Here is a 25,958-nt window from a genome sequence, read left to right as displayed (position 1 = left end):
AACTACATGCATATATTGCCTAGAAAAGCTTAACATTTCTCCTGAAATTACAAAGCTGATGTTTTTAAACATTAAGTGTTGTTTCTAATCTTTGCTATATCTTTATATAATCAAGTCAAACACAGTTATGTTATGCTAATCCCTTTTTTTTTTTTTTTTTTGTGTGTGTGTGTGTGTGTGTGTGTGTGTGTGTGTGAGAATCACTAGGGCATTTTGGCCAGTGTTCCACGTTCTCTGTCTTGTAGGAAGAGGATGATTATGACATTTCAATAAAAGTAGCATTTCTATTTGATATATGTTTTGTCCATAAATTTTAGCACACATGCCTTGCACTCTTAGCAGTAAAGCTAGACTAAAGAGAACTAAAACTTTCACATCAGTTTGACTGTGTTACATGGATTTTACATGTGTAGAACATTACAATCATCAGTTTTCTTCTGAATCAAGAAAACAGAAATGCTACCATCAAGGTAAAGCTGGTACTCATGGTAACTTTGATGGTGGAATTGGTATGCCTATTGAGCAAAATTCAGCTTAATCAATTTCACAGGGATAAATCTGTCATATCAATCAGATATCCTGCAGTTTAAGCGTTAGAACCAAATATATTTTTAGTAATTTTCATGTAATATAAAAGATATCATTTGTGGTTTTGTCCAATGGTTGTTTAGTTATCCAGCCTATGAAGTTGATCTTACTGCAACTTTCCTTCATTTTTACCCCAGAAATGTTTCTTCAGCATGGCAAAATATTGTACGGAGGGGGTTCAGTAATGGCAGACAATTCTGACAAGCATATGTTTTATCCATAAATTTTAGCTCACATGCATTGCACTTTTAGCAGTAAAGCTGGATACATGTAGCAACTATATAAAGAGAGTGAAAACTTTCACATACCGGGTACATGTAGGCTTGACTGTGTTATATGGATTTTACATGTGTAGAACATTGCAATCATCAGTTTTCTTCTAAATCAAGAAAACAGAAATGCTACAATCAAGGTAAAGCTGGTTCTTGTGGTAACTTTGATGGTGGTATGCCTATTGAACAAAATGCTGGTTAATCAATTTCACAGGAATAAATCTGTCATATCAATCAGATACCCTGCAGTTTAAGCACTAGAACCAGTGATATTTTTAGTAATTTTCATGTATAAAAGATATCAGTTGTGGTTTTGTCTTGTAGCTCATGTGGTTTGTTTAGTTCTCCAACCTGTGAAGTTGATCCTAGTGGAACTTTCCCTCATTTTTACCCCAGAAATGTTTCTGCAGCATGGCAAAACACTGTGCCTTTACAAAGGGGGTTCAGTAATGGCAGGCAATTCTGACAAGCAATCACTGGATTGTGTTTGGTGTTAGAGTTACAAACTTGCCCTGTTTAGAAGTTAGAAACAGTGTTAAAAAACCAATGCCAAACTTCTCCTGTGGTTTGCTTACAAAGATTTTTACATGCATAACATCTTGTTTAGAGAAAAAAATTAGTGTAAATTGAGTCAGACACAAATCAGCAAACCAATATCTTCTCTTGTTAGTACTATAAAAATGACCTGCAAAATTAGGACAACTAAGCAACTGATCAGTTCTATTCTGGCTTCTATTTTGTCATATTCTTGATATATGTGGAATGGTAATTCCTATCTGGTTCCTTGACACATTATTTCTGTTAACAGGTGTTTTCATTTAACCTGTTCTGGTGGCCTCCCTACATGTGGTCAGATGGGCTTCTGAATGCATTTTGATCCAGTATATGTTGCAGTTAAAGCACCACAAAAATGAAAACGTGACAAATGAGGATGGATTTCAAAGATGGGCTTTAAAAAAGTCTACAGATTGACAGTAAGATAAAAGTAATGATAATTCAAGAACCAAAACAATTGCTAGAGTTTTAAAGTATTGGGTTAAAAATAAAAAAATTGACTTTAATTTTTAGTTTTGTTGCCTGTTATGTACAGACACAGTGTGTCTCTTCATACAGCCTTCACCTGCATCTGATATGTTGCTGTGCACTTTCCACAGGTAGCACAAAAAATGGAAAACTGGGTGACTTATTGTTCCTTAAGTTACTGGAGTGATTAATGACACTGAAATACAGCTAGGTCAGTTCTATTATATAGTTGTTGTTGTTTGTTTTTTGTGAATTTTTCATTTTCACTGGTTCTTTCAAGGGATGTGGGATTCAACTCCAATTTCTTGGATATCAGATAATGTATATCTTTAATGCCCAATGACTTAATTCCACAGCATTTACACAAATGTTATCATACCGATGACTTCGTTATTGTGGTTTTGGGATAAAAATTGCAAAATCGGTTTCTCACATTTCTCCTTTACCTGAACACCCATAAAAAATGCCCCAGTGTCATTTTTATGACTTTAAAACTCTGTCAGTGATTTTTTTAAAAGCCTTTGTTCAGATTATATCATCAATAAAGCAAAATAATGCCTTTGTTTAATGAAAATCTGTAATTAGGGACTCATAACTTTATAAAAAAAAACATTTAAAACAAAATGATGGCATGGGATGGAATCCCATACACATACTGGCCATCAACAATGCCAATTTTTGAAATAAGATCTTATCCAAGCAGGGATGGAGTCACATGTACACCCAATTGCTATTTGCCTCAAAATAGAAAGATGTTAAATTGATGATAAATGCTCTGAGGTTTTTATGCTTATTTTTATTATTATTATTTTTTTTTTTTTTGGGGGGGGGGGTGCCCTGTTAAACAAACTGGAAGGAGCTACTTGTCCAAATGTAGGGCCTATATAATGTTTCGAACCCCCCAAAAATTTCATCCATTTTTGCAGGAATTTTATCGATATTGTCACAGGATAATTTACAATCCTCTTTACCTTTATTTTGCCTCAGTAATATTCGGATGGTGAGCTGTTCAGGCCCTTAACCAGCAATTTCAAAAGGGGATTCTTTTTCTGAAAAAGTGGACCTTTTACCATGAAACCTTTATGTACTGAGATAAAATTTAACCCAAAGGGAACCTTTTCTGAGCAAAAAGGATGGTTCATTCGAACCCCCCCCCCCCTCCCCCCCCCAACTCTCCCTGGCTACAGGCCTGCTGTTACACAGGATGAAAGTTGAGTCAAAGGACACGTTCAAATTCACACATTGTACTGGCTGGGTTGGTCCAATTATGTGGAGGATTCTTACTAAAGTACAATCAGTGGAATCAGCTTCATCAGCACACAATAGCTAATTATCCACTTGCTGCTCTAGGAGGCTTGTCAGACAATTAAGCTGATTCCACCGATTGCACTTTAGCAAGAATCCCCATAGAGTTGGATCAACCCAGCTAGTACGATGTGTGATTTTTTTTGGTTGTTTTTGTAGCCTATCACACAACAGTATGGATTCACCATGTTTTGAGGGTCACTTTTGCACTGCTTTCTTGGACCACATTCCTGGTGCATATTCACCCTTATGGCTGAAAAGTGAACACCACCTCACATGGACTCTTACACGTGTTCTAGTCTTTTATGACGCCAAGAAACGTTGACAGCCACGTTTTAAGCTGATTGTAATATGTTTTTGATCATAACAATTATCACAATTGCAGACCTTTTTGAGAATTCTCATTAGCACATTCATTTCAAGGACTGTTGTCCAAGAATGAATGTCACACATTTATTTAAAAACAGTGTCTTGCAATGACTGTTAAAGGTGATTTCCACATTCTTAGAATTTGGCCATACATAATGCAAATTTTCCACGTGAAAAATGCATAATTTTATTTATTTTCAAAAACAATATGGTTTCAGTCACAGGTCTTGTATAAGCATTTCTTTATACATCATGTGTGTTGGCATACCTTTTTTGTCAAAATCAAATCGGTTTTAATCATGCATTTCTTCCTGCGAATGTGTTTTTTTCAAACAATGCTTACACAGAATTCTAGATCAAGGTAAATATATTCAGATTTTGTGAAGGTTTATGAAAAATGAAGATGCAGCTATAAAGCAGCACTTTGACTGGTCATTGTACCACCAGCGTTAGCGCTGGCGGTACACATGGTTTCGGTCTCGTCCGGATCGTTCCGCCGGCTCCGCCGGCTCCGCCGGACGGCTACCGTTACCGCTTCTCCTCCTAGACGGTAAGGCCCCCCATACCCATCTCATGGATTTAGGTCACCTATAATCTCAACTCGTTCCACGTAAAATTTGGGCTTTGTCGGTATTGGGGTCTGGGTGTGGCACTCATTGCAATGCACCCTTGTCCAAAAATGGCAAAATTAAATGCTAATTATCTACCCTACGGAAGGAGTTACGTGAAAAATTTCTACAGACGGCTTTCCAAAAGTCATATGTGTAGATTTCAAATATACCCTCGGATTTGACCTTTGACCTTTACTTCAAGGTCAAATGGGCCAAAATTTTCAAAAAAATGAAATTTTTTACGAAAAAAAAATTTTTTGCCCTGTTATTCAGACACCACACAGACTTAACCAATAATATTATTGGAAAGTGTTACCCTTCAGGTCATCTTTCATCTCCGTGAATTTGGGGTCAATCGGTGCATTTTCACAGGAGTAGCGGCCATAAGATACCGAAACTGAAAACTGTCTCTAATTCGGGAACCGTTAATGCTAGAGACCCATTCTTTTTTGCATTTTGTAGAGCATGTAAAGCCCAACACTGGAGGTGGTCTCGGTTTTTTTGTATTCCATACGGTTTTCGAGTTACGCTGTATCAAAAAGTACATATTGGTGGTGAAAGGAAAATGTACGGAAGCCCACTGGTGCCATATGTAGAAAAAAAAATTATCTCGAAATTTCGAGATACTATTTTGAAATTTGAACAAAAAAATTTACCACCAGCGTTAGCGCTGGCGGTACACATGGTTTCGGTCCCGTCCGGTCCGTTCCGCCGGCTCCGCCGCCATGTTACCGTTACCGCTTCTCCTCCTAGACGGTAAGGGCCCCCTTACCCATCTCATGGATTTAGGTCACCTATAATCTCAACTCGTTCCACGTAAAATTTGGGCTTTGTCGGTATTGGGGTCTGGGTGTGGCACTCATTGCAATGCACCCTTGTCTAAAAATGGCAAAATTAAATGCTAATTATCTACCCTACAGAAGGAGTTACGGGAAAAATTTCTATAGACGGCTTTCCAAAAGTCATATGTGTAGATTTCAAATATACCCTCGGATTTGACCTTTGACCTTTACTTCAAGGTCAAATGGGTCAAAATTTTCAAAAAAATGAAATTTTTTATGAAAAAAAAATTTTTTGCCCTGTTATTCAGACGCCACACAGACTTAACCAATAATATTATTGGAAAGTGTTACCCTTCAGGTCATCTTTCATCTCCGTGAATTTGGGGTCAATCGGTGCATTTTCACAGGAGTAGCGGCCATAAGATACCGAAACTGAAAACTGTCTCTAATTCGGGAACCGTTAATGCTAGAGACCCATTCTTTTTCATTCATTTTGTAGAGCATGTAAAGCCCAACACTGGAGGTGGTCTCGGTTTTTTTGTATTCCATACGGTTTTCGAGTTACGCTGTATCAGAAAGTACATATTGGTGGTGAAAGGAAAATGTACGGAAGCCGACTGGTGCCATATGTAGAAAAAAAAATTATCTCGAAATTTCGAGATACTATTTTGAAATTTGAACAAAAAAAATTTTTATCTCGAAATTTCGAGATAGCATTTTGAAATTTGAACAAAAAAAAAATTATCTCGAAATTTCGAGATAGCATTTTGATATTTGAGCAAAAAAATTTATCTCGAAATTTCGAGATAGTATTTTGAAATTTGAACAAAAAAAATGCTATCTCGAAATTTCGAGATAATTTTTTTTTTCAACATATGACACCAGTCGGCTTCCGTAAAAATGTGCAGTACGGTAATGGATAATAAATTTTGAACTCCGGAAAAATAAAACATAATGCTTGGCAAAGCAGACAACTTGTGGTCAAAAATGACATTATTTTATCAAATTTAAACTTCTGCAACTTCAGAGAACCTCCCATTTCAAGAACTTTGACCAAAATGACCTTTTCTTTATTTTAATTAATTTTTTCTGTAGGAAATTTATGGCACATTATGGTAACTCCAAAATTATAACATTTAGTCCCTTATATCTCCAAAACTGGCAGAGATAGGTCCATAGTTACTATTGAAGTTGAATAGGAAGTCATATACTGGCAATCTTACTGTGACCTTGACATTGACCTTTGACCTACTTTTCACCATGAACTGAACTTTGCAAATTTTGCTTCCCTTTTATCTCCAAAACTGACAGAGATAGGTCCATAGTTACTATTGAAGTTGAATAGGAAGTCATATACTGGCAATCTTACTGTGACCTTGAAATTGACCTTTGACCTACTTATCACCATGAACTGAACTTTGCAAATTTTGCTTCCCTTTTATCTCCAAAACTGGCAGAGATAGGTCCATAGTTACTATTGAACTTGAATAGGAAGTCATATACTGGCAATTTTACTGTGACCTTGAAATTGACCTTTGACCTACTTTTCACCTTGAACTGAACTTTGCAAAATTTGCTTCCCTTTTATCTCCAAAACTGGCAGAGATAGGTCCATAGTTACTATTGAACTTGCATAGGAAGTCATATACTGGCAATTTTACTGTGACCTTGAAATTGACCTTTGACCTTCTTTTCACCATGAACTGAACTTTGCAAATTTTGCTTCCCTTTTATCTCCAAAACTGGCAGAGATAGGTCCATAGTTACTATTGAAGTTGAATAGGAAGTCATATACTGGCAATCTAAATGTGACCTTGAAATTGACCTTTGACCTACTTTTCACCATGAACTGAACTTTGCAAATTTTGCTTCCCTTTTATCTCCAAAACTGGCAGAGATAGGTCCATAGTTACTATTGAAGTTGAATAGGAAGTCATATACTGGCAATCTTACTGTGACCTTGAAATTGACCTTTGACCTACTTTTCACCATGAACTGAACTTTGCAAATTTTGCTTCCCTTTTATCTCCAAAACTGGCAGAGATAGGTCCATAGTTACTATTGAAGTTGGATAGGAAGTCATATACTGGCAATTTACTGTGACCTTGAAATTGACCTTTGACCTACCTTACAATGAACTTAACTTTGATTGCACCATTTTTAGTTATATATATTTTTTGCATATTTTGAAAATTCTTGTTGATTGCATTTTTACAGCTTGTCAAGCACAAGACTGGTGGCTGCACCCCTTATTTTGTGTATGTGGGGGTCTATACGAATGCGCTTGCTCCAGCTGGTGGTACAATATTCGGAGGCGGTATCGCCTCTCTGATCCTCTAGTTTGATATCTTTTCTGTATGTTTAAGACTGAAGCAAGTTCACTACAAATACATTTTGCTCATTGCATAGCAGGGGATGTCTACTATTGAGATAAACAGTGACCTTTATATATATGATTTTATGAAAAACTGAAAATGAACAAACAGGGAGATAGAACAATTAAGCTTAAAGTCTGAGTAAATGTGAAGTGCATTTGACATTACTTTCAGTATGTCTGTTCCCCTGACTTAAAAACACCATTCATCGTAATTTATAAAGTATTATGTAAAAAAATCAAGTCAAAAGATGACACATCAAATTCTTAAAAAGGTCAGCTAAGCAAGTGGAAAAATCAGCGAATGATGCAAAATAACTAAAAACATGACCTTTTAAGAAAAGATGTGTTATTATGAGTATGAAAAGTTCCAATGTATACTGACTTACCATACAACATAAACTACCAATATGATTAACTAAAAGTTGTCAATTATATACTAATGATATACATTACTATTTCATTCCTGTCTAAACATGCAAGCGTTTTAGATGTATTACTAACCCTCTTAGATGCATTAAGGTCAATTGAAAATATTCATCTTAGAGTTTATATACACTAACTTTGTAGAATTTATTAAAGAAAATTAAATAATCTGGGTACCAATACCATGAAATTGGGTTTTACTAGTTTCACAATGTATCCTAGTGAGAGTGCATGGAAAATCCTCTGACGTGTTGTCATAGATCATTGCTGCTTCCACTGTAACACTGATATATTATTTTAAGAGTGGAAAGGTCCCATATGCAAGAAAATGTGTATACATACATTCAACAGAAAAAGTGTGGGTAGTGGATATAAAGTGGAATCAGGGTTTTCAGAAGATGATTGGTTTCCAGGTGACTATCCATCTGTTTATCTGTAGATGCATTATGTATGGGCACATTCTAAGAATGTGGAAATCATCTTTAACATTCATTGCAAGACACTGCATTGTCTGTATAAGTTTTTATGTACAGACACTATAAGTGTTCACAGAAAAATAGGTATTCTGATCATCTTTAAAAGTTTCTTTAAAGCTTTTTTTTCTGCTGCCTGAGAGATTAAGGCTTCATTCACATGCAATGTCTATTTTCTAAATTCTATTTTCTATTCGCGGTATGTCTTATGATCACGGTCTGTGCCCTGAATATCCCGCGGCGTAATTACTGGCAGCGCGAGCCAGTTACTATAAGTTACTATAAGTAACTGGCTCGCGCTGCCAGTAATTACGCGGCGGGATATTCAGGGCACAGACCGTGATCATAAGATAGCGCGAATAGAAAATAGAATTTAGAAAATAGACATTGCATGTGAACGAAGCCTAAGTTCAAGTGTGTTTTTTTTTTAAGTATGGATTTTGTGTTGTGCAAGAAACTGGTACTAATAATTTATGTATGCTACAGGGCATATACTCTCTCGCTTCATATGTACCTGTGTACAAGTTATGGCATGGGGCTTTTTATTATTTATTTATGAAGCTGTATTGTTCACTCCATAACTCCAAAACAGTATTTTTGATTTATTTGAAATTAGGTCAGCATAATGGACAGTCAAGAATACATATATAAAATCATGTTCTGGAACTTGGTAAATGGTAAAATTCAGTAACAAAACTACATTGCTGTCTCACACTGAGACCTTTCAGTAGGTAATGAATGGGATGGACTGGTCACCTGTTTATTATCATATGGCTAAGAATCATCCCCAGTGCCTAAATGGGGTGACCAGTTCATCAATATCATTACCTAGTATTAGGTCTCATGGCAAGACTGCAATGTTGGTTTATTGTTGAATTTTACCACATATGTTCCAAATTTTGATTTTTATGTATTTATTGTCGATTTCAATTCTATAAGATTACTAAGATCACTCATTCAATTAAATTATTGGACAATGGTAATTAATTGATAAAATCTCACCCAATGTCTTTTCTAGCACAATCAGTTCTGTTGTTAAAAGATATCAGTTGTCTTCTCTAAGACAATAAGTGAGAAATCAGTACAATACTAGTTTCTTTCTGCAAATTTACTTTGGCACTCCCACAGAAAATTCAATCAAATATGTTAGTTTTTTTTTATTATTATTTTTACTAATTACTATTGAAGCTGGGCTGTTTAAACTCATTGAATAGAAAAAAAAATAGAAAATAAGCAGTACTTTTGGTGCTCACCTGGAATTACAGAGTCTAAGTCACTATCGCCTCTCACGATCTTGACCAATCATGATGCCCAATCAGAACAAGCATAAAGGGCAAATTCGGGTTTCAAGTAAGTCTCAAATAAATGTTTTTTAAAACTTTTGACGTGATATGTTTTAATATAAACATGTTAACATGAATACAATTATGGTTCAAAATAACATGACATGGCTGGTTTTTCTTTGCAGTGGCAAAGTAAGTTTGAAGAAAGAAGCTATTGTATTGATTTATAACTTTGCACTTGATACATAATATTCCAATCTTTCTTGACCTTCTTTTCTATGCCCCCCACCCCACCCCACCCCTCACCCCCCCTCGTTGGTAACATATAATGTTTGAGTGCTTCATTTCTGGTCTCTTGCCATTCTTTGGGTTTTTTAACTGAGGTGAACTTCCCATCTCCTCTGGCTGCTCACAGACAAAAATAACTGAAATTTCATACACCAAAGTAGTTGAAATTATCATCAGAATATCAGAAATACATTTACCTGATATCCAAATTGGTGTTACTGATATTATTAAAGCAATAATAACTCTTCGTTTTGGCCAAAAAATGAATTTTCCTGGAGTAAACATCAATTTTCCCATACTTACCAATGGTTAATGAATCCATTTTTACATTCAAAGTTAGTCCCTGGTTTTTTTCTAAAAAGTTTGGTTTTTTGTTAAAATCTCTTAAGAGATTTTAACAGAGTATAGACATCAATGGAGAAAACGTGGTCTAAAGACAAGTTCAGATATCAGAATAATAGTTATAACTGCTGTTTTTGTGGTAAAACAGAATATATTATATTTCTATGAGTTATTCACAAGGTTTTTATTGTGAAATATAAATCTCATACGAAGAGTTATTATCCCTTTAATATATTACTTAATATATATAAATAAGCTGGATTTGAGACTTGAACTTGTACTTAAAGTTGAAGTTTCCAGCAATAATAAGTTATTACGAGTAGGAAAATTTGGCATGTGGCAAAGAAAAGTCAGTAATTATTCTCTTACGAATAACTTCAGTTTTGTAATCTAATGTTTGTTATATCCAATAGTGATCAATAGTGTCTAAATTAACTTGGATTTAAGGAGGATTGAAAGATTAATCAGTAGAGTCATTGTCCTGGGCATGGTGTGTGACCTTCAGAATAAGTAATTTGCAGACAGGATGATATTGTATATTAGACCAAGATGTCCTAAAAAAGTTGAAGCTAATTAAAAGACTCAACATTCAGTTGGGTCTTAAGTTGTGGAAATACATTCAATTCACAGTCACTAGTGGGCTTGATTTGGTCTTAAAGTGCAATTTAAGTTCACAAATAGTCTTACATGATCTTAAACCATGAGTAAGACTATTTCTGGTCTAACAGCCAATTAAGTTGTCTCCCCTTATACTTTCTCCTATTGTGAGCAGAGGTGTCCTCTATTGTGAGGGGAGGTATCCCCCATTGTGAGGGGAGGAAACTGCTTGACCATTTAAGTAGATGTTAGATCATTTTTGATCTTAAAAGCAGATTCAGTACATTTTAAGACTACTGCTGTAATGTTTAAGATCGTGTAAGGTCACTTGTGAACTTAAATTGCACTTTAAGACCAAATCCAGCCCACTAGTGAGTAGTACTATCAATCACAGTTGTACTATGACTTAGAAATCAAAGATATGGGTTAGGGGAGAGGGGCTCTGGTAAATTATGAAGGATAACAAAATCCCTTCTGGATATGTTTGACCATGAGTCAGTTAAATGTACTCAGTATCTGAAGTAAACAACACATAAATAGTGTGTATTTCCTCATTCCTGAATGCGTTTAGCAATGTACATAGCTAAAAGCATGTGAGGTGCCCCACTGGAAACAGAAAAAGAGAAATTATGGCCATTTCAAGTCTAATCCTCTGATAATTCCAACCTACGTACTCAGTTAACCTTTATGATAGACATGTAAATAACAGTCTGCTTGTTTGTTATTTTTCAGAAGCATTTCAGGAAATATAGAGATGTGTCAATCTAGTTATTAGCCACAGGATTGTCTGGGTATCGCTGCTTTAGAAAAATTGTTACCATGAGCACATTATTTTTCAACTCTTAGTTTTAGAACAGGTGGCTCTGAATTTGGAGTGTATGACTGGGTGCCCATGCCTAGATTGATCCATCTGGATCGACCTAACTCCCTGGGGGTGCACGCTAAATTGCTATCAGCTTAAGAGGCTTAAATGTTTGTCACGCTTACCGAATCAGATAGGGGAGTAATTAACTTTCTTGCATGCTCGGCCTCACCATGAGCAGATAGCAATTTAGTGAGACTCCCCGTGGAGATAGATTGATTCAAATATCTGTGGGAATGGTTCCTATTTCTGTGTCAGGGTATTGCCACAGAAACATAGCTAAGCTCCCAGACACAGTAAATGGGTGCAAAGGACAGAGACAGGACAGATTGAAAAGGTCTGTAAAATGTACTATTTTAGTGTACATGTAGCGTGCTTTTATTTGTAGTGATCTGGTAGTTAATGCACTTTTAAGGCATAAGGGCACTTTTTTTGGTATCTAAAGAAGTCAGTTTACTGTACTGATTACCATTGCATGACTTAGAAGTATGACATTGTTTTAAACACTTTGACATCATTATTTGTAAAGAAAGGCTGACATGTGAGGGCCTGGCTGGAGGTGAGGAGCTTATATTCAGATTTACACATCTCACTAGCTAGACCAGTGCAACTCTACAGGGGATTCTCACTAAAGTGCAATCAGTGAAACCAGCTTAATCAGCACACAATAGCTAATTAGCCGCTAGCTGCTCGAGGAAGCTTGTCAGACAATTAAGCTGGTTCCACTGATTGCACTGGAGTGAGAATTCTAAGCAGAGTTGGACCAACCCAGCTAGTATGTGTGTGGATCTGAATGCAGTTTTATAATAACCAGAAATGGGAACAAATTTTGGTGACGAGGAAAAAGATCTGAAAACATTATATGTTAAATGCATTTGGCATTTGCTAAATGACAACATAAGTGAAAAAGGTGTCATTGTCAAATGGCATTAATGTAAAGACTTTAAGTATTCAAAACCAATTTTAGTTTGCTTTCTTTGCTATATGTTGTTAGGCTGACAATCCTAAGATTTTGATCTTATAGTTACCTTAATACTGTGATCTAATTTTTTTAGAAGTTCTACAGTATGTTGAATGCAAACTGTAATACATATTGAGTGTTAAAAAGTTTTCATTTATGATAGATCCACATGTTAGATTTACTTGTTGACTGTTCCTTTTGTTCACTCTGACAGGCTTGGTCACAACTGAATTACCTGCATGTTCAGGCTAAGGTGAACAGTTCATAGATTTTGAGCAGGACTTTTAATTTCTTTGTAGATCTTTTGGTTTGTGTGATATGAAACTGCATGTGAAAAACTGTTCTATGCATAAGCATCAAACATTGTCATAGAATAAGCCTATGGGGCCATTCAGAATACAAGATCTGAGTATCAACTGGTCCACGGCTCAAATATGGCAGACCCTGCATGAAAGGAAGACTGCTTAATCCTGTGATGGTCTCTCCACCTCTTACACACCTCCCCACGCGTCTGGTCAAATGGAGTCGAGATTTAATTACTGTGCCCCTGCAGAGACGCTGCGTGGGGAGGCCCCTAAGACTATTTGCTCTTGAAAGTGTAGTATTCATGACTTACATATAAACATTGATTTTGATAGAATTTTTCCATACATCATCACTTGATACATTTGGTAAGGTGGCAGGTGATTCATTTTGGTAACACAATTATATAAACAGATGTATTTGCTGTGTTTGCATGACGTGTAAAAGCTGGAGGTGAAAAAAGGTATTGTGTGCTTCTGTATTTGCTAGAGACACGCCTTCTCAAAAGTGACTGAAATCGCTGAGAATGTTCATTATGTAGATATTTTAATTATAAGATTCAAATTGTAAATCTTCTTTGTCTAATTAAAGTCAGGTGCTGATTAAAGCATACATGCCCATGTACTTCTCTCATGTAGTGTGATTTAACAAAAAATATTCATTTCTTTATTTATTCATTTTTATGGTCATATTGTGAGCCCACCAAAGAGAGCTGGGGAAATTCAAATAGTTACAGCTAATTGAAACAGTTATGGTAGACATTTGGCAGTCTCTCATCTTTATCCCAATAGCAGTGATGAAGGAGAAAATTAATGGCTTTTGCTATTCCTGCACTCTAAACTTCAGTGCGTCAAACATTTTTTATTCCTATGAAAAAAGCTTTTTTCCGTCAAGGTCTGTTGAATATCCATAACCCTTAAAATGTTGAATTACCGTTTGTCCAATGCTGTTATGTTCCCATAAATCCAATATTTAATTACAATGAATCTTTATTTAGCCCTTTAACAGCCTTGAATGGCAAGCTTGTAAAATGCTTGTAATTGTTTATTTGATTAGCTATCTTCACCCTGATGGTTTCCATGACTTCTTAGAATCCTCTAGATTGAATTGGATTTTCAGGATTTTGTATGTCCCAAAGAGCTCTTTAATGTCATTTTCAATATCTAACAACATGATTTGCTTTCAGCAAAGGTGGTGTGCCCCATGTAGTTGATTGAAATAACCATTGAACCATATGGCCATATGGATAAAGTGTGTAACAACCTTTTTGTGGTATATAAGGGCTAGATTGGTTCAGATTGGAACAAGTTCTCTGTATTAAATGATTAACACAATTTCAGTTATTATCTACAGAGACCCTTCTTAACTTTGCAATTTTTCTCTCCACTTCTCTGGAGAACATTTATTCTGCCAACAAGTTAGGCAAATCATGGTGTGGTATCCTTAGAAGATGAAAATTCTCTTGGGAGCTTGTTTCCTTATAAACTCATTGTTGTGGTTGTACTTTTTAAAAGGAATGAATAGAAGTGCCATATGCTGCATGCATTTCTGCTTGGCTTTAAGTTTTTTTTTTTTTCTTTTTTTTTTTTTTTTTTGTATTTTCATCTTCTTGGTGTGAGCTGCCAAACATTCTCCAGAGGGGACTTTAACCCATCACTTCATCATCCACTTATTGCCTCCAAAAAGCTATATAACTTTTACTCATTTCTGTTGTAGATTTAATAAACACCCACTCTAATTCTCCAAAAGGAAACAAATCATGTAATGTTTCCGCTGTTAAGAAATGTCTAGCTTGCTGTAGCCTTCAGAAATGTACATTTTCAGTAGTTACATAAAAAAAACGATTTGTCCCTTGACTTATATGACACTTTGGCAAGCTGTTTAATGTTTTAATGAAATCCCACCTGGCATTAAGACATTTGTTTGCATGCATGGTTGGTGTGTTGGAACAGGGTTTGCCTGCTGAACCCCAAATAGGAATGTTTGGCCATGCCTGATGTAAGGGCAGTAACATTTCACCTTAGGATTACTCGGATTTATAAATAATACAGCATGTTTCACTGTACAAATATTAGGATAATAAATTTTCAGCAATTAGAATCCATGCGTAACTAAGCATGGTGGTAAATGTCAATAAGAAGATTAATAAAACCTCTAATCTGTCTGGGCTCCAGGCGGGTACCATAATGGTAAAACAATGATAGAAATGAGGTAGGCTTCACTTCCGTTGCAAGTTTAGTCCAACAACTGCTGTACCAGTATATATATATATATGTATGGTGGAGTCTGGGTGGGCCTGTATGACTGTCAAAATATTTATCAGGAAGGGCCTATATAAATTCACTTGTGTTTACTGCAACCCATACAGAACATTGTGTTTTCTCCTTATACATTGTAGTTGGAGTCAAGGGACTACTTAGCTTAATAGCTTTTGGATTTAGGATTTTTTTCTGTTGGTAAGTACATTTTCATCTGCAGTTATCTATATTTGTCATTAACATTATTACCCAAATGGTTATCTCTCACTGCTACTGGTACATATACTTGATAACAGTCTATTAATTTAGATGAAGAAAAAAGTTCCTCCACAAGTGGCATTCAGAAATTGCCATCTGACAGGGAGTTCCAATAATACTAGTATCTGTCACATGCCACTGGTTTTACAGCCTACTTCCTTTGCTGTTTTTTAAGTTAACCATATGTTTCAACCATCTAACAGTTTGACAAGCGTGTATGCCTCTCTCTTCTGGTACATTATCCTGTGTTTCAGCTGTATGCATGATATTTGACAAAAATTCTTGTCAAATATTTTAAAGGCAATAAAACAATGTGAAATGTGTTAGCTGACTTCCAATGGTATTTGCCCTGCTCCCTGCAGACACTACACTTGGTGCATTTTTTTTTCAACCCAGTCGTGTACATAATCTTCTTTATTATCATTAGTTTGACCCAAATTACCTTAATAGCCCAGTAGTATGTGGTCTGTAATCCCATTTGAGCTTGTAGAGCTTTGGAATAAATCCGTTCCTAAACCTCTGAGATAGAACTTCAGGAAACCTACTGTTTCTGGATAGGTGAATTCCAGGTTGACGTATTTGTAGGATCACTCCAGCTATAGTACTCCACAGTTAAGGGTGTGCTGGATAAAGTAATTGCACGCCATAGGCTTATTGCATAGTATTGGAAGTTGTCATTCATAATGGAAGCCCTTTCAATATAAGAAGTGTGAGATTATGAAAACTGGTAAGTGCCAAAAAGGAATTTTATGAAGCAAGAACTGGCTCAATAGTTTAGTTTAGTATAAAATGCTTATATAATATATGATTGTTTTTGTTGTTAAAAGACAGGCATTAGTTATAGATGATTAATTGATACTGTTTAATGCTGTTTAATCCCATTAAAACTATCAGTCTACATAGATTGAGCCAGCTTCAACTTAACAGATTTACACACCGAGCTCCTCATCGTGTTAAGTAAAACAGAAAAGCTGGTGATTATATGACTATGTTGGAAAGAAGAAGAGGAAGGTTTTTCTGTTAAACTGATTGCATGCAGCAATAGTCTCTGCGGAGTTGGTTTGATCTGCGTAAACCAGTAGTTTCAATGGGAATGAGGCCTAAGGGTAATATAGGTAATACTAAATTGTGCCGAGCTTCAAAACATATTTTCTCTATGAAGTTTGCAACATGAACTAATAATTTTTCATGTCACTAAAGTAAACAGTTGGATATATTATGTTCTTGGAATTTTTGTAACATTGGTTTTTTCACCCAGATCTTGAACATTTGAAAGATTGGACTAAATCTACCTTCATTTACTAAAAACATGGGTAGACTAGACATTTATGCTCAGGTTAGTTTTGCAATGCGTGGCATGTAATTACATTAAGTGTAGAATCCGAGGTATGGTCCACTGGTTTTGTCATAAAGCATATTAATGAAAAAGTATAGCATGCTACCATAAAATACATCACTGTCACATATTACTGGAACATGTTTTGTTGTTTGTCACTTTTGTGGCCATGGCTTATTGAGCATCAAATGGGCCCTTAGTTAAAATGTATAAATATGTTTTTTGGCACTGAAAACTCCTTTTATATACAAACACAGTGCTTATGTACACAATATGTGGTGATTATGCTGTTTAAAAGCATTAGGTACTATATTGTATCAAAATTGACAAAAACCTTTTTTTGTGCACTACCACTATAAACACCATAAAAGGTTAACCATGTTGATTATTATCCTCAAATTTATAAGAATGCTTCTTTGGACTTATACATGTATACTTTGTTCAATTTGGAAAACTAGCCTGATAGATTCAACTTTTTTTTTTTTTTTCATTTTTCACACCTATCTTTTTCAAGGTGTGAGTTTGAAGTCCTATGGGCCTGAATCCCTGTGATAGTTACATGTCCTAATCAACAGTTTCATGTTGTTAGAAATCGATGTTGATAACATATATAATGTAATAATGCACCAAAATTGCCAATAAGTCTATTTTGACACAGACACTGGTATTGCTGTAAGTGGAAAGTTGTGCTTTAATTAAATAACAATATGATTCATAGTACTTAAATTCATGTTAAGCTAAAACAACAGCTTTATTGGACCATTTTTCTTGAAGTTATGTGGATTTTTGTTAATTTTTTGTTTTTCACACATTTGCATTTTTAAGGTGTGACTTCAGACTCCCATGAATCTGAAGTCCTGAAGCTAGTAACGTGTTCTGAATTTCCATATTTAATTTAAGAATAGTGCATTATTAAAATTAGTGGTGATTAAGCTTTTAAGCATGATATAACACTATTTTGTGCACTGTCCTAGTTATTATTTGCTTTAATTCTTTCAGGAGACTAACTTCATATCATAAAGTGATCAGGAGAAAGGAAAAGAGACCATATCTGGTGTGTTATCATTCCTTTACAACTGTGCCATGCAACCCTTCAGGATATCAGACTATACACATGTTTTTAAAACAGTCTTTTTGCTGCTTACACTTACCCTATCAGCATATTCACAAGATTACAAAAGGCCAGGCTGTCACATAGTTTGTAAGTGAAGTGTTTCTCTCTCTCTCTCTCTCTCTCTCTCTCTCTCATGTAGATTAAAAATCTTTTTTTTTCATTTTGCTCACTGATATTAAATTGACATGGATGCATTTTATATTAAGATTTTCTGTCAATTGGAGTGTAAATAACTGATAGATATAGTGTCTTATAAGGGCCTATATGTTTTTTTCCAGTATATATATACATACCCATCAATAGTTTGAAGTGTTGTTGTTTTGAAATAATCCATTGTCACACTCTTTGCATTTGTCACATTTTTCAATAGCTCATTATGATTATGTCCATTTTATCTATCATTGTTATTAACATTTCTATTTTAGCACAGATAAGAAAAGTGAAACCAAAAGACTGTGTGGGGTTTGAAGTCCGGATAAATGCATGTGTAGGCTATTGCACGTCCTATGCCTTCCCATCTCCACAACGGACTTTAGAGGCCAACCCAAATCACATTATTACATCCAAATCTTCTTGTTGTAACATAGTGGAATCCCATGATGTAAGTTGTATTTTTTTTATACATTAAACACAGGTTTATTTTTAGAATATATTTGCTTTATTAAAAACTTTCATGTCAAATACTTAGATTGATGGAAAACAGGTCAAGGGGCATACTTCTTTGGGAACTTTTCTATACTAAACAGAATCTTTGTTTCCAAATTTTTGTTGCTAGGGCGGTCCTGTTCTCTGAAATGTTTGAAAAAAATTGAATATTTTGTGATTTTTCTCAATAGACAACATATGGTTAGGTCATTATTCCACCAAGCTGTAAATTCCATGTGGCAAAATGTTGCTCCTTCAAAGTGCAGATACTCCAATATACTACAACTCCAACCTATCAAAAGCAGGGGCGGATCCAGAGATATTTTCTGACAGTCTTCCATATTATATTTGTTGATCCATCCTCCATTTTTTGACCGTCTTCCGACAGAAAAAATTAGATACCCATCAATGTAAACTTGAAAATCTGACCGTCTTCCGGAAGACCCAGAAGACGGCCTAAATCCGCCCCTGAAAAGCACATAATATTGTTCATATCTGATCTCTTAATCTTGATGTCAGCATAACAAACCTAGAGACAGGTGGCATACGAAAGTAACAAATCTATGGAATGATTAGAACTCAGGCTAACAGAACTTTAGAGTAAAGATTCATTTGACCAGTATTCTCTGATTGCCATTCAATGCTGTCACATTTTGGAGTACCAGGATCTCAAAGTGCACTTTGAACTCATACTGAGACTTTTTTCATGTGATTTAGTCACAATTAGTTGCAAATAATAGGGCACATTCTTTCATGTAATAACATTATTTATGGAACCAGCAAGGTCATTCAAGCTCAAATGCCTAAAAGTGTGAAAAGATGAATTATTGCTATAATTAAAGTTCACAACTTAAGATATATACCCTTTCATGTTCATTTTTGTGGCAGCAAACACCACCTGCAAGTGTCTGTCAGCACCACTGAAAGCCCACCCTGAATTATTTTCCTCCCATTTTTGTCTTTCCATTTTTGAACATTTAATTTTTTTTTTTTTCGTTTTGGGTGTAGACAACAATCCAAAGCCTATTCAGTGAATCATCTACTCCTTTTAACCCCATAGGACCCATTTAATGCTGACCCATAAAGCTCTGCTGTGCCCAATTAATTCTGTGAGCTAGCCTTGAAAAGCCGGGTCACCTCAGTAAATTGGTCATAATTTATTTGTTTGTCTTTATTACCCATACTAAGTATACATTTTTAAAAAGCCAATATTTCAAGCTAAATGAAAATAGAATTACATTTAAATTTAACATGCAGTATCAAAAGTTATAGCCGGTTAAAAACTACATTTTCATTTGGTAATGGGTAAAATAAAACAAAGTTGATTTATCTTATGCACATCAATTTTTTATTTCTACATACATTTGCCTGAAAATTCACAGGGATGATGTCAATTATAGTAACCTTCAACCCAGGAAATTTCAGCAATTTATCTCTATCAATTTTCAAGTTATGATCGTTTTGCTATCAGGTATACCAGCTTTTCAGCTCACCTGAACATCGTGGCCAGAGCTGAAAAGAAGTCAAATTTTTACACCATCTATGACAAAAACATCTTTAAAACTTATATCATGAATAAAGGAATATCATCCCCACTGTCTATATCACTGTCACTCGAAAACACCTTATCAGTGTCGTAGTTTTGAATCATTTCAATAACAGTATTCATTCGCAGGCCCCTTCCGTAGTGAGAAGTCGCCATTTTGATTTTACTTTCACCAGCTAGGTCTAGAAAATCGCCGATTTCTCGCTCATATATATTTCTATCGTCCTTTATTTCATAAAAAAATGAATATCAACGCCACTTTCTATGTTACTGTCACACGAAAACTTCTCTTCAAAGTCCGGATTTTCAATCATTTCAATAACAATATCCCTTCGCAGGTCCCTACCGTAGCGAGGAACCGCCATCTTGATTTTACTTTCTCCAACTAAGTCTTGAAAATCGCCGTTTTCTCGCTCATATATATTTCTATCGCCTTTAAAAATGGTGGCAATGAGAGACAAGAAACATACCCGGATGTTAAACTATATATCATTTCATGACTCACGATACAAAAGAGTACAAAAGACGATCTTTCCAAGATACGCACATATGCGGTTTTGGGCGTTTGGGGTAAGCGGTAATTGAACCGCACATATGCGGTGACGGGCTCTATGGGGTTAATTAATGTCAAGTTTTGGTGTCTTTAACTGGAATCTCTAACAAATCTATGTACTGTGTTTTATGGTTTTATACATGTCTGTGATTGTTCGATCAACACAAAGATTTGTATGCATTTGATAAGGTATTACGTACTGGTTTTTATTAGTGGAAAACCACTGTAAATGACCTATGTGGGAATAACTTTAGTTAACAAACATACCTAAAGTGGTTAATCAATCAATTTTGGAAACCCTGGATAATTAAGTTAGTTATATGCTTTAAGAATAACTTGGTTGCCTACAAGGGATAGTAAGTGCAACTTTACAACAGCACAAACTATTGGCAGTGATTGATTTTGGTTCATTAGTCGAATTGTCATTTCAGATTCCTAAAATACAGAGTGGTTTGTGAAAAGGTCATAAAAAGTGTTCAGACATAAAACGTATGACATTTTCTGTATTGTGGGTAACTTTAACATTCTAAAAAGACAAAAAGTTGTTCATTTTTTCTTCTTGGGTGCTTCGACTGCAATAGAACTATAACCTTTGTTATTTCTCTGTGGTCTCTGGCTTAGGTTTTCGGGAGAATAAGATGGGTAGACATGTGGGAAGGATCTCAGTCAAATCTCTATTATTATCTCCTTGAAAAGAGTGTAAATCCACTGGAGAACTATGTTATGTAAACCGCATGCACCTATCAGGTGTCCGAACTGCTACTTTTAGATTATTTCCAATGAGGGAGTTAAAATCAATTCTTTGGAATCAATAGCATTGTACGCCTGTGTAATAATGTGATGTAAAAAAGTATTGTTGTAAATGCTTCATGACCAGTTTCCATATTTATTTTCAGAAAAGCATGTAAGTTAAGACTGATAAAAAATTAAAAAATACATGATGAGGCATAATTTGAATAAAGTTTGATATATAAAATATATTTTAAAATGTTTAAGCCTGCTAATTATCTTCATTTATTGATTAATTTCATAATTATCTTTTTTTATTCAGATAAAAGTCCATGTTCGGTGTGTGGGGGAACAGCGAACATTTGTATTCAAGTCTGCAGTCCGCTGCTCTTGTTCTTTCTGCAAGAAAGGCTGAAGCCTACCTGGCATTTTACTGGTGAAACACATTCGACACTGTCATCTTGTCTGTCACTATCTGTGTAGGTTTACTAGGATATCAACAATATCAACTGACCAGAAGATTTTGGACCAGCAAAAAGACCAGAAGTAAACTTTTGAAAGTAATAGTATAAGTTGCATGGCAGTGAAAGCTGTGCACTTTTACTTCTCACTCCAATACATGGGGCAGGTGCCCAAGCTTGCGAATTAAATATCCATCGAATATTGACAATTGGTTTGTGAAGACTACTGAAATAATCCAGATTCTTGCCAGCAGTTTTGTTACATTATTTGCACAAATGTGGGTGGACAGTAATTTTGTTAAAGTTTTAATTCTGAGAAAAAATTGTGTGGTGTGTGTTGTTTAGCACTTTAAATAATGTATTTCCTTAGTAATAGCCTCAGAACTGAATTTGTCCACAGTCACTTGTGTTGCTATGAAATTCAAGAATAATTTAACAGATGGTATATAGTAGTAATGTTTTATAGCTAGTATATCATTCAACTTTATGCTTTGAAGAAAGAACGTAACAGGATACAAACAAGCAGGCAAATTCCATCTGTATAGAAAACAACATTACAATAGCAGTTTAAATGAAGGTGCAATGACAATTATATTTGAATAATTGGAAAAATACACCTGTGTCAGTTCTCTGTCCACCTGTTCAGTTCAACTATATTCAAATCTACACAGATATAGTAACACTACTTAAGATGCAGGAGAATTTTTTCACCAGTTTTGCGCACTTAACATTCCATTGTGATGTAGACTTTTAGACAATCCTATTTAAATTATTATCATCAGCTGCCTAGAATGAAGAAAAAAATAAATATTATTGATTAGCTTTTCAACTGCAATATAGTTTTAATGTATGCATCGTTGTAGCTGAAAATTGGACCAAATCTATGCAGAAAATTCTCGCTTATTGTTTGTTTCACCAAAACAATGTATTTGAAAGTAAACCCCAATCCCACCCCATCCCACCTCCAAGTATTTTGGACAGTTTTCAAATGCACACGAAGATTTACTCTAATACATAACGTTTGCACATATAGAGTTCCATCACTAATAAAAAGTTATTACATGGAATGTATTCAGATGAAGTTGGTTGTTTCAATGAGCTATATACACACTATATGTATGTAGCTCATTGCTTTTTCAAATGTCGATGTTCATTTCTATCCGCATGTCACAACTTGTTGGTTATTTATTGTGAGACCGCTTTTCTTGTAAGAAATAGCTTGCTGTTACATGTAGTACAGTTTGCCAGATTACCGTACGTATACATTAGAAAATTCAGATCTTAAACCGTCTGCTGGTCAGAGTATTGGGTCTTATTTTCCAAAGCACAACTTTATTCATTAAGAATCTCGGAAGTTATTAATTTTATTGCGTAGTTTAATATCGTAGTGACTTCTAATTGTTGGTTAACAAGTATGTTAAGAATGCAACCACTTACGCTCTTATCTATTTTTTTATTTTTGCGGCATTTTGTGCAACTTATCACGATGCATTGTTGTTGCTTAATCTAGTTTATATGTGCTAGATTTAATTGTGTTATCTTATACTAATGACTCCAAGAGACGGAGACTAGGCTTACTTTTGAAGAGCTATATAATGATTGGCGTCAATCGTTCGTACTTGAACTGCATCGGATCTCTCTTAAAACAAGAATCGTGACCAATTTAGTATTAGAAGTGTTAGGTATCCATCGGTGTACTGTTTTTCATGCTGTAGGAACTTCACATTTTAAGGACACCGAAATGGGAAGTGACATCTTCCTTTAATCTGAATTAACAAAGCGCTTATAGAAGACGGAAATTTTGTGCAATGAGTGTAATAAATAAGACTGTTAAATTTGCATTTCCTTTGCTTTTTGTTTTATCTCATAGCCAAACAAAGTTTTTCATGTAAAGATTGACCATTAATTTGCGTCCTTAGTGGACGCACGTGCGTGTTGCCAACAGTGTACACACTGACAGTGGGCGATTTGCGTCAGCACTTCGCGATCAGTAATTGGACTGGAGGGTTTTCTCGGCAATTAAGGGATATTTCAGACAAGTAACCAAATCGAAGACGCTGCTTCACACGTAAAACATTTAAGATTATTAAGCACGTGTGTAATGTTAATCTTATGTACCTCCACTTTTTAAAAAGAATATTCCGAGACTTACTTGAAAGACACATGTGTTCTGGTTAACGCCCGTAGGCTACGCGTAATTACTTAAATGTATTGGGGAGGCGTGTCTTCTGATGTGTGTGTGTGTGTGTGTGTGTGTGTGAAACGTCTTTTCAGTATTCATAAGATAAAGCTTTCATTTGAGAAGCCACAAACAAATTCTCTATCAATTTCAGGACCTTAGTCAAAGGGGGGGGGGGGGTCTTAGGGTTCGAAAGGTCCACTCTGGGTAAATTTGATCTAGGTAAACTAAGGTTTCATGACAAAAGGTCCACTTTTTCAGAAAAAGAACCCCCTTTCGCAATTGTTGGCTACGGGCCTGATTTTGTTTCAAGCTATCATGATTATCGGATACAAATAGAGAGAGCTATCCATACGCATAAGACCGAAAACATTTGTTCAAAATTGCATTAAGATAGTGTCAAAAGAAACGAGAGAAAGGTGACCTCTCCACCGCCACCCCCCCCCCCATACCGCAGCATACGCGCACGCACGCGCGCACACACACACACACACTTTTGCAATAAAGTGCATGATCCGTAACCCAACAGGGTTAACTGCCATTTAAGATTCCTGGAATTGGCATTCGATTCTTGTGAGTTAAAAGCAAAACTAGCTGAACCTAAGCCAAAACCTAACCCTTGAACCCAACCCTAAATAAACTCGACACACCCTGTCTTTTTTAGGTTCATTAAACTCACCAACCGGTGAACATACTTTCTTCAAACATCATTTAACATTATATGTGGCGAATAGTCCTTTCTTTTTTAAGCAGGACAGACAGGCAAAATATCAAAAAGGAGGAGGAGGAATTGAAACCCACCCTACCGTATCCAGCTGTGTAGCATGCCCGTAGCTAATTTGCTGTTGCCCAGTCTTGCACAGCACACAAATATTTTTTAGCTGGTTTTTACCTCCGCCAAGGAGGTTATGTTTTCACCCCTGTTTGTTTGTCTGTCTGTCTTTCTTTCTTTCTGTCTGTCTGTCTGTCTGTCTGTTTGTCATCAACATAACTCAAAAAGTTATGGATGAATTTCGAAGGAATTTTCAGGGTAGGTCAGAAATGGGTTAACTTAGAAGTGATTAGATTTTGGTGGTGATCCGGACCAATAATCAATCAATAATCAATAATCAAAAAACTAAGTTATGGACCGATTTTGATGAAATTTTCAGGAACTGTCAGAAGTGGGCCAAGGAACAGATGGTTAATTTTTGGTGGTGGTCCGGATCAATAATCAATCAATAATCAATAATCAAAAATATCGAAAATTTAGGGGTGAAACGGCATTGGATGGAGACTTTGCTGCCTTGGCGGAGGTCTGCGCTCTCTGAGTGCTTTTCTAGTTTTGTTTAGATAAGACCAGTTTAAGAGCGCATTCAGACCAGTGGACTAACAGATCCGCGGATCAAATACGGCCGACCCACTTGAATGCTTGTTTTATAATCCCCGCGGGGAATTTATTCAGTGTCTGATCGGGAATTAAGCGGCAGGCTTTTAAGTTGGTCGAAATGTTTGATCCACGGATCTGTTAGTTCTGAATGCGCTCTAAGGAGAGATGTCCGGACTCAACCAGCATGGGATGAGTTACATCGTCACTGGATACAGGCATGATGCGAACACAGACCAAAACACAGTAGAAGTAATGATAATTGTTTGTTTAGACGGGTAATGTTGCGTGTCATGTATTAATTTTTTTGCGAAGGTTCACTCGACTAAATACGTTGTCGTTGAAATGTTTTCCCTCTCCCACCGGGGGTTCTCTTATTTATAATTAATTCTCACTATCACAATGCACAATCAATGAAAGCATTTTCGTGCATCTTCCAAACTTCCCTGTATACAGAATTTTTCCTTTGCACATCTCGTTCACAGTAATTTACTAAACACGGCTGAAAATTATAGGAATGGGCCATTCTGAAACGTGAACTAAACAAAGCGCGCCAGGAAACATTTCGTTCAGCAAATAAGTGCCTTGATGGGTAAACATCGACTTGACCATCTTAATTCTTAAGTGATATATTCCGACATAATTTGCAAAATA

At 35.7% G+C, this 25,958-nt stretch overlaps 1 protein-coding gene across 9 annotated transcripts in view; it reads left to right on the top strand.

The window, feature by feature from the left end:
- The window catches only part of LOC106166661 (thyrostimulin alpha-2 subunit-like), a 33,729-nt gene extending 10,131 nt beyond the window's left edge, over positions 1-23,598 (top strand). For 4 of the 9 annotated variants that reach the window (XM_087003840.1, XM_087003841.1, XM_087003843.1 and 1 more), the window contains 3 exons: positions 17,711-17,912; positions 18,251-18,426; positions 21,621-23,598. In XM_087003840.1, coding sequence (XP_086859966.1) covers positions 17,795-17,912; positions 18,251-18,426; positions 21,621-21,713 — 387 coding nt within the window. In that variant the 5' untranslated portion in view covers positions 17,711-17,794 and the 3' untranslated portion in view covers positions 21,714-23,598. Of the gene's footprint in view, positions 1-11,424; positions 11,933-15,257; positions 15,316-15,799; positions 16,103-16,633; positions 16,712-17,710; positions 17,913-18,250; positions 18,427-21,620 lie in introns of those variants that run through there. The other 5 variants (XM_087003846.1, XM_087003848.1, XM_087003844.1 and 2 more) reach the window with 5 other exon arrangements.
- The last annotated feature ends 2,360 nt before the right edge of the window (positions 23,599-25,958 follow it).

Source organism: Lingula anatina, chromosome 2 (assembly GCF_051362555.1).
Source record: "Lingula anatina isolate TDL-2025a chromosome 2, LinAna3.0, whole genome shotgun sequence".
NCBI classification, from domain to species: Eukaryota; Metazoa; Brachiopoda; class Lingulata; order Lingulida; family Lingulidae; genus Lingula; species Lingula anatina.
Note: the sequence above shows the minus strand (reverse complement) of the source record. Positions and strands in the feature narration are given on the sequence as shown.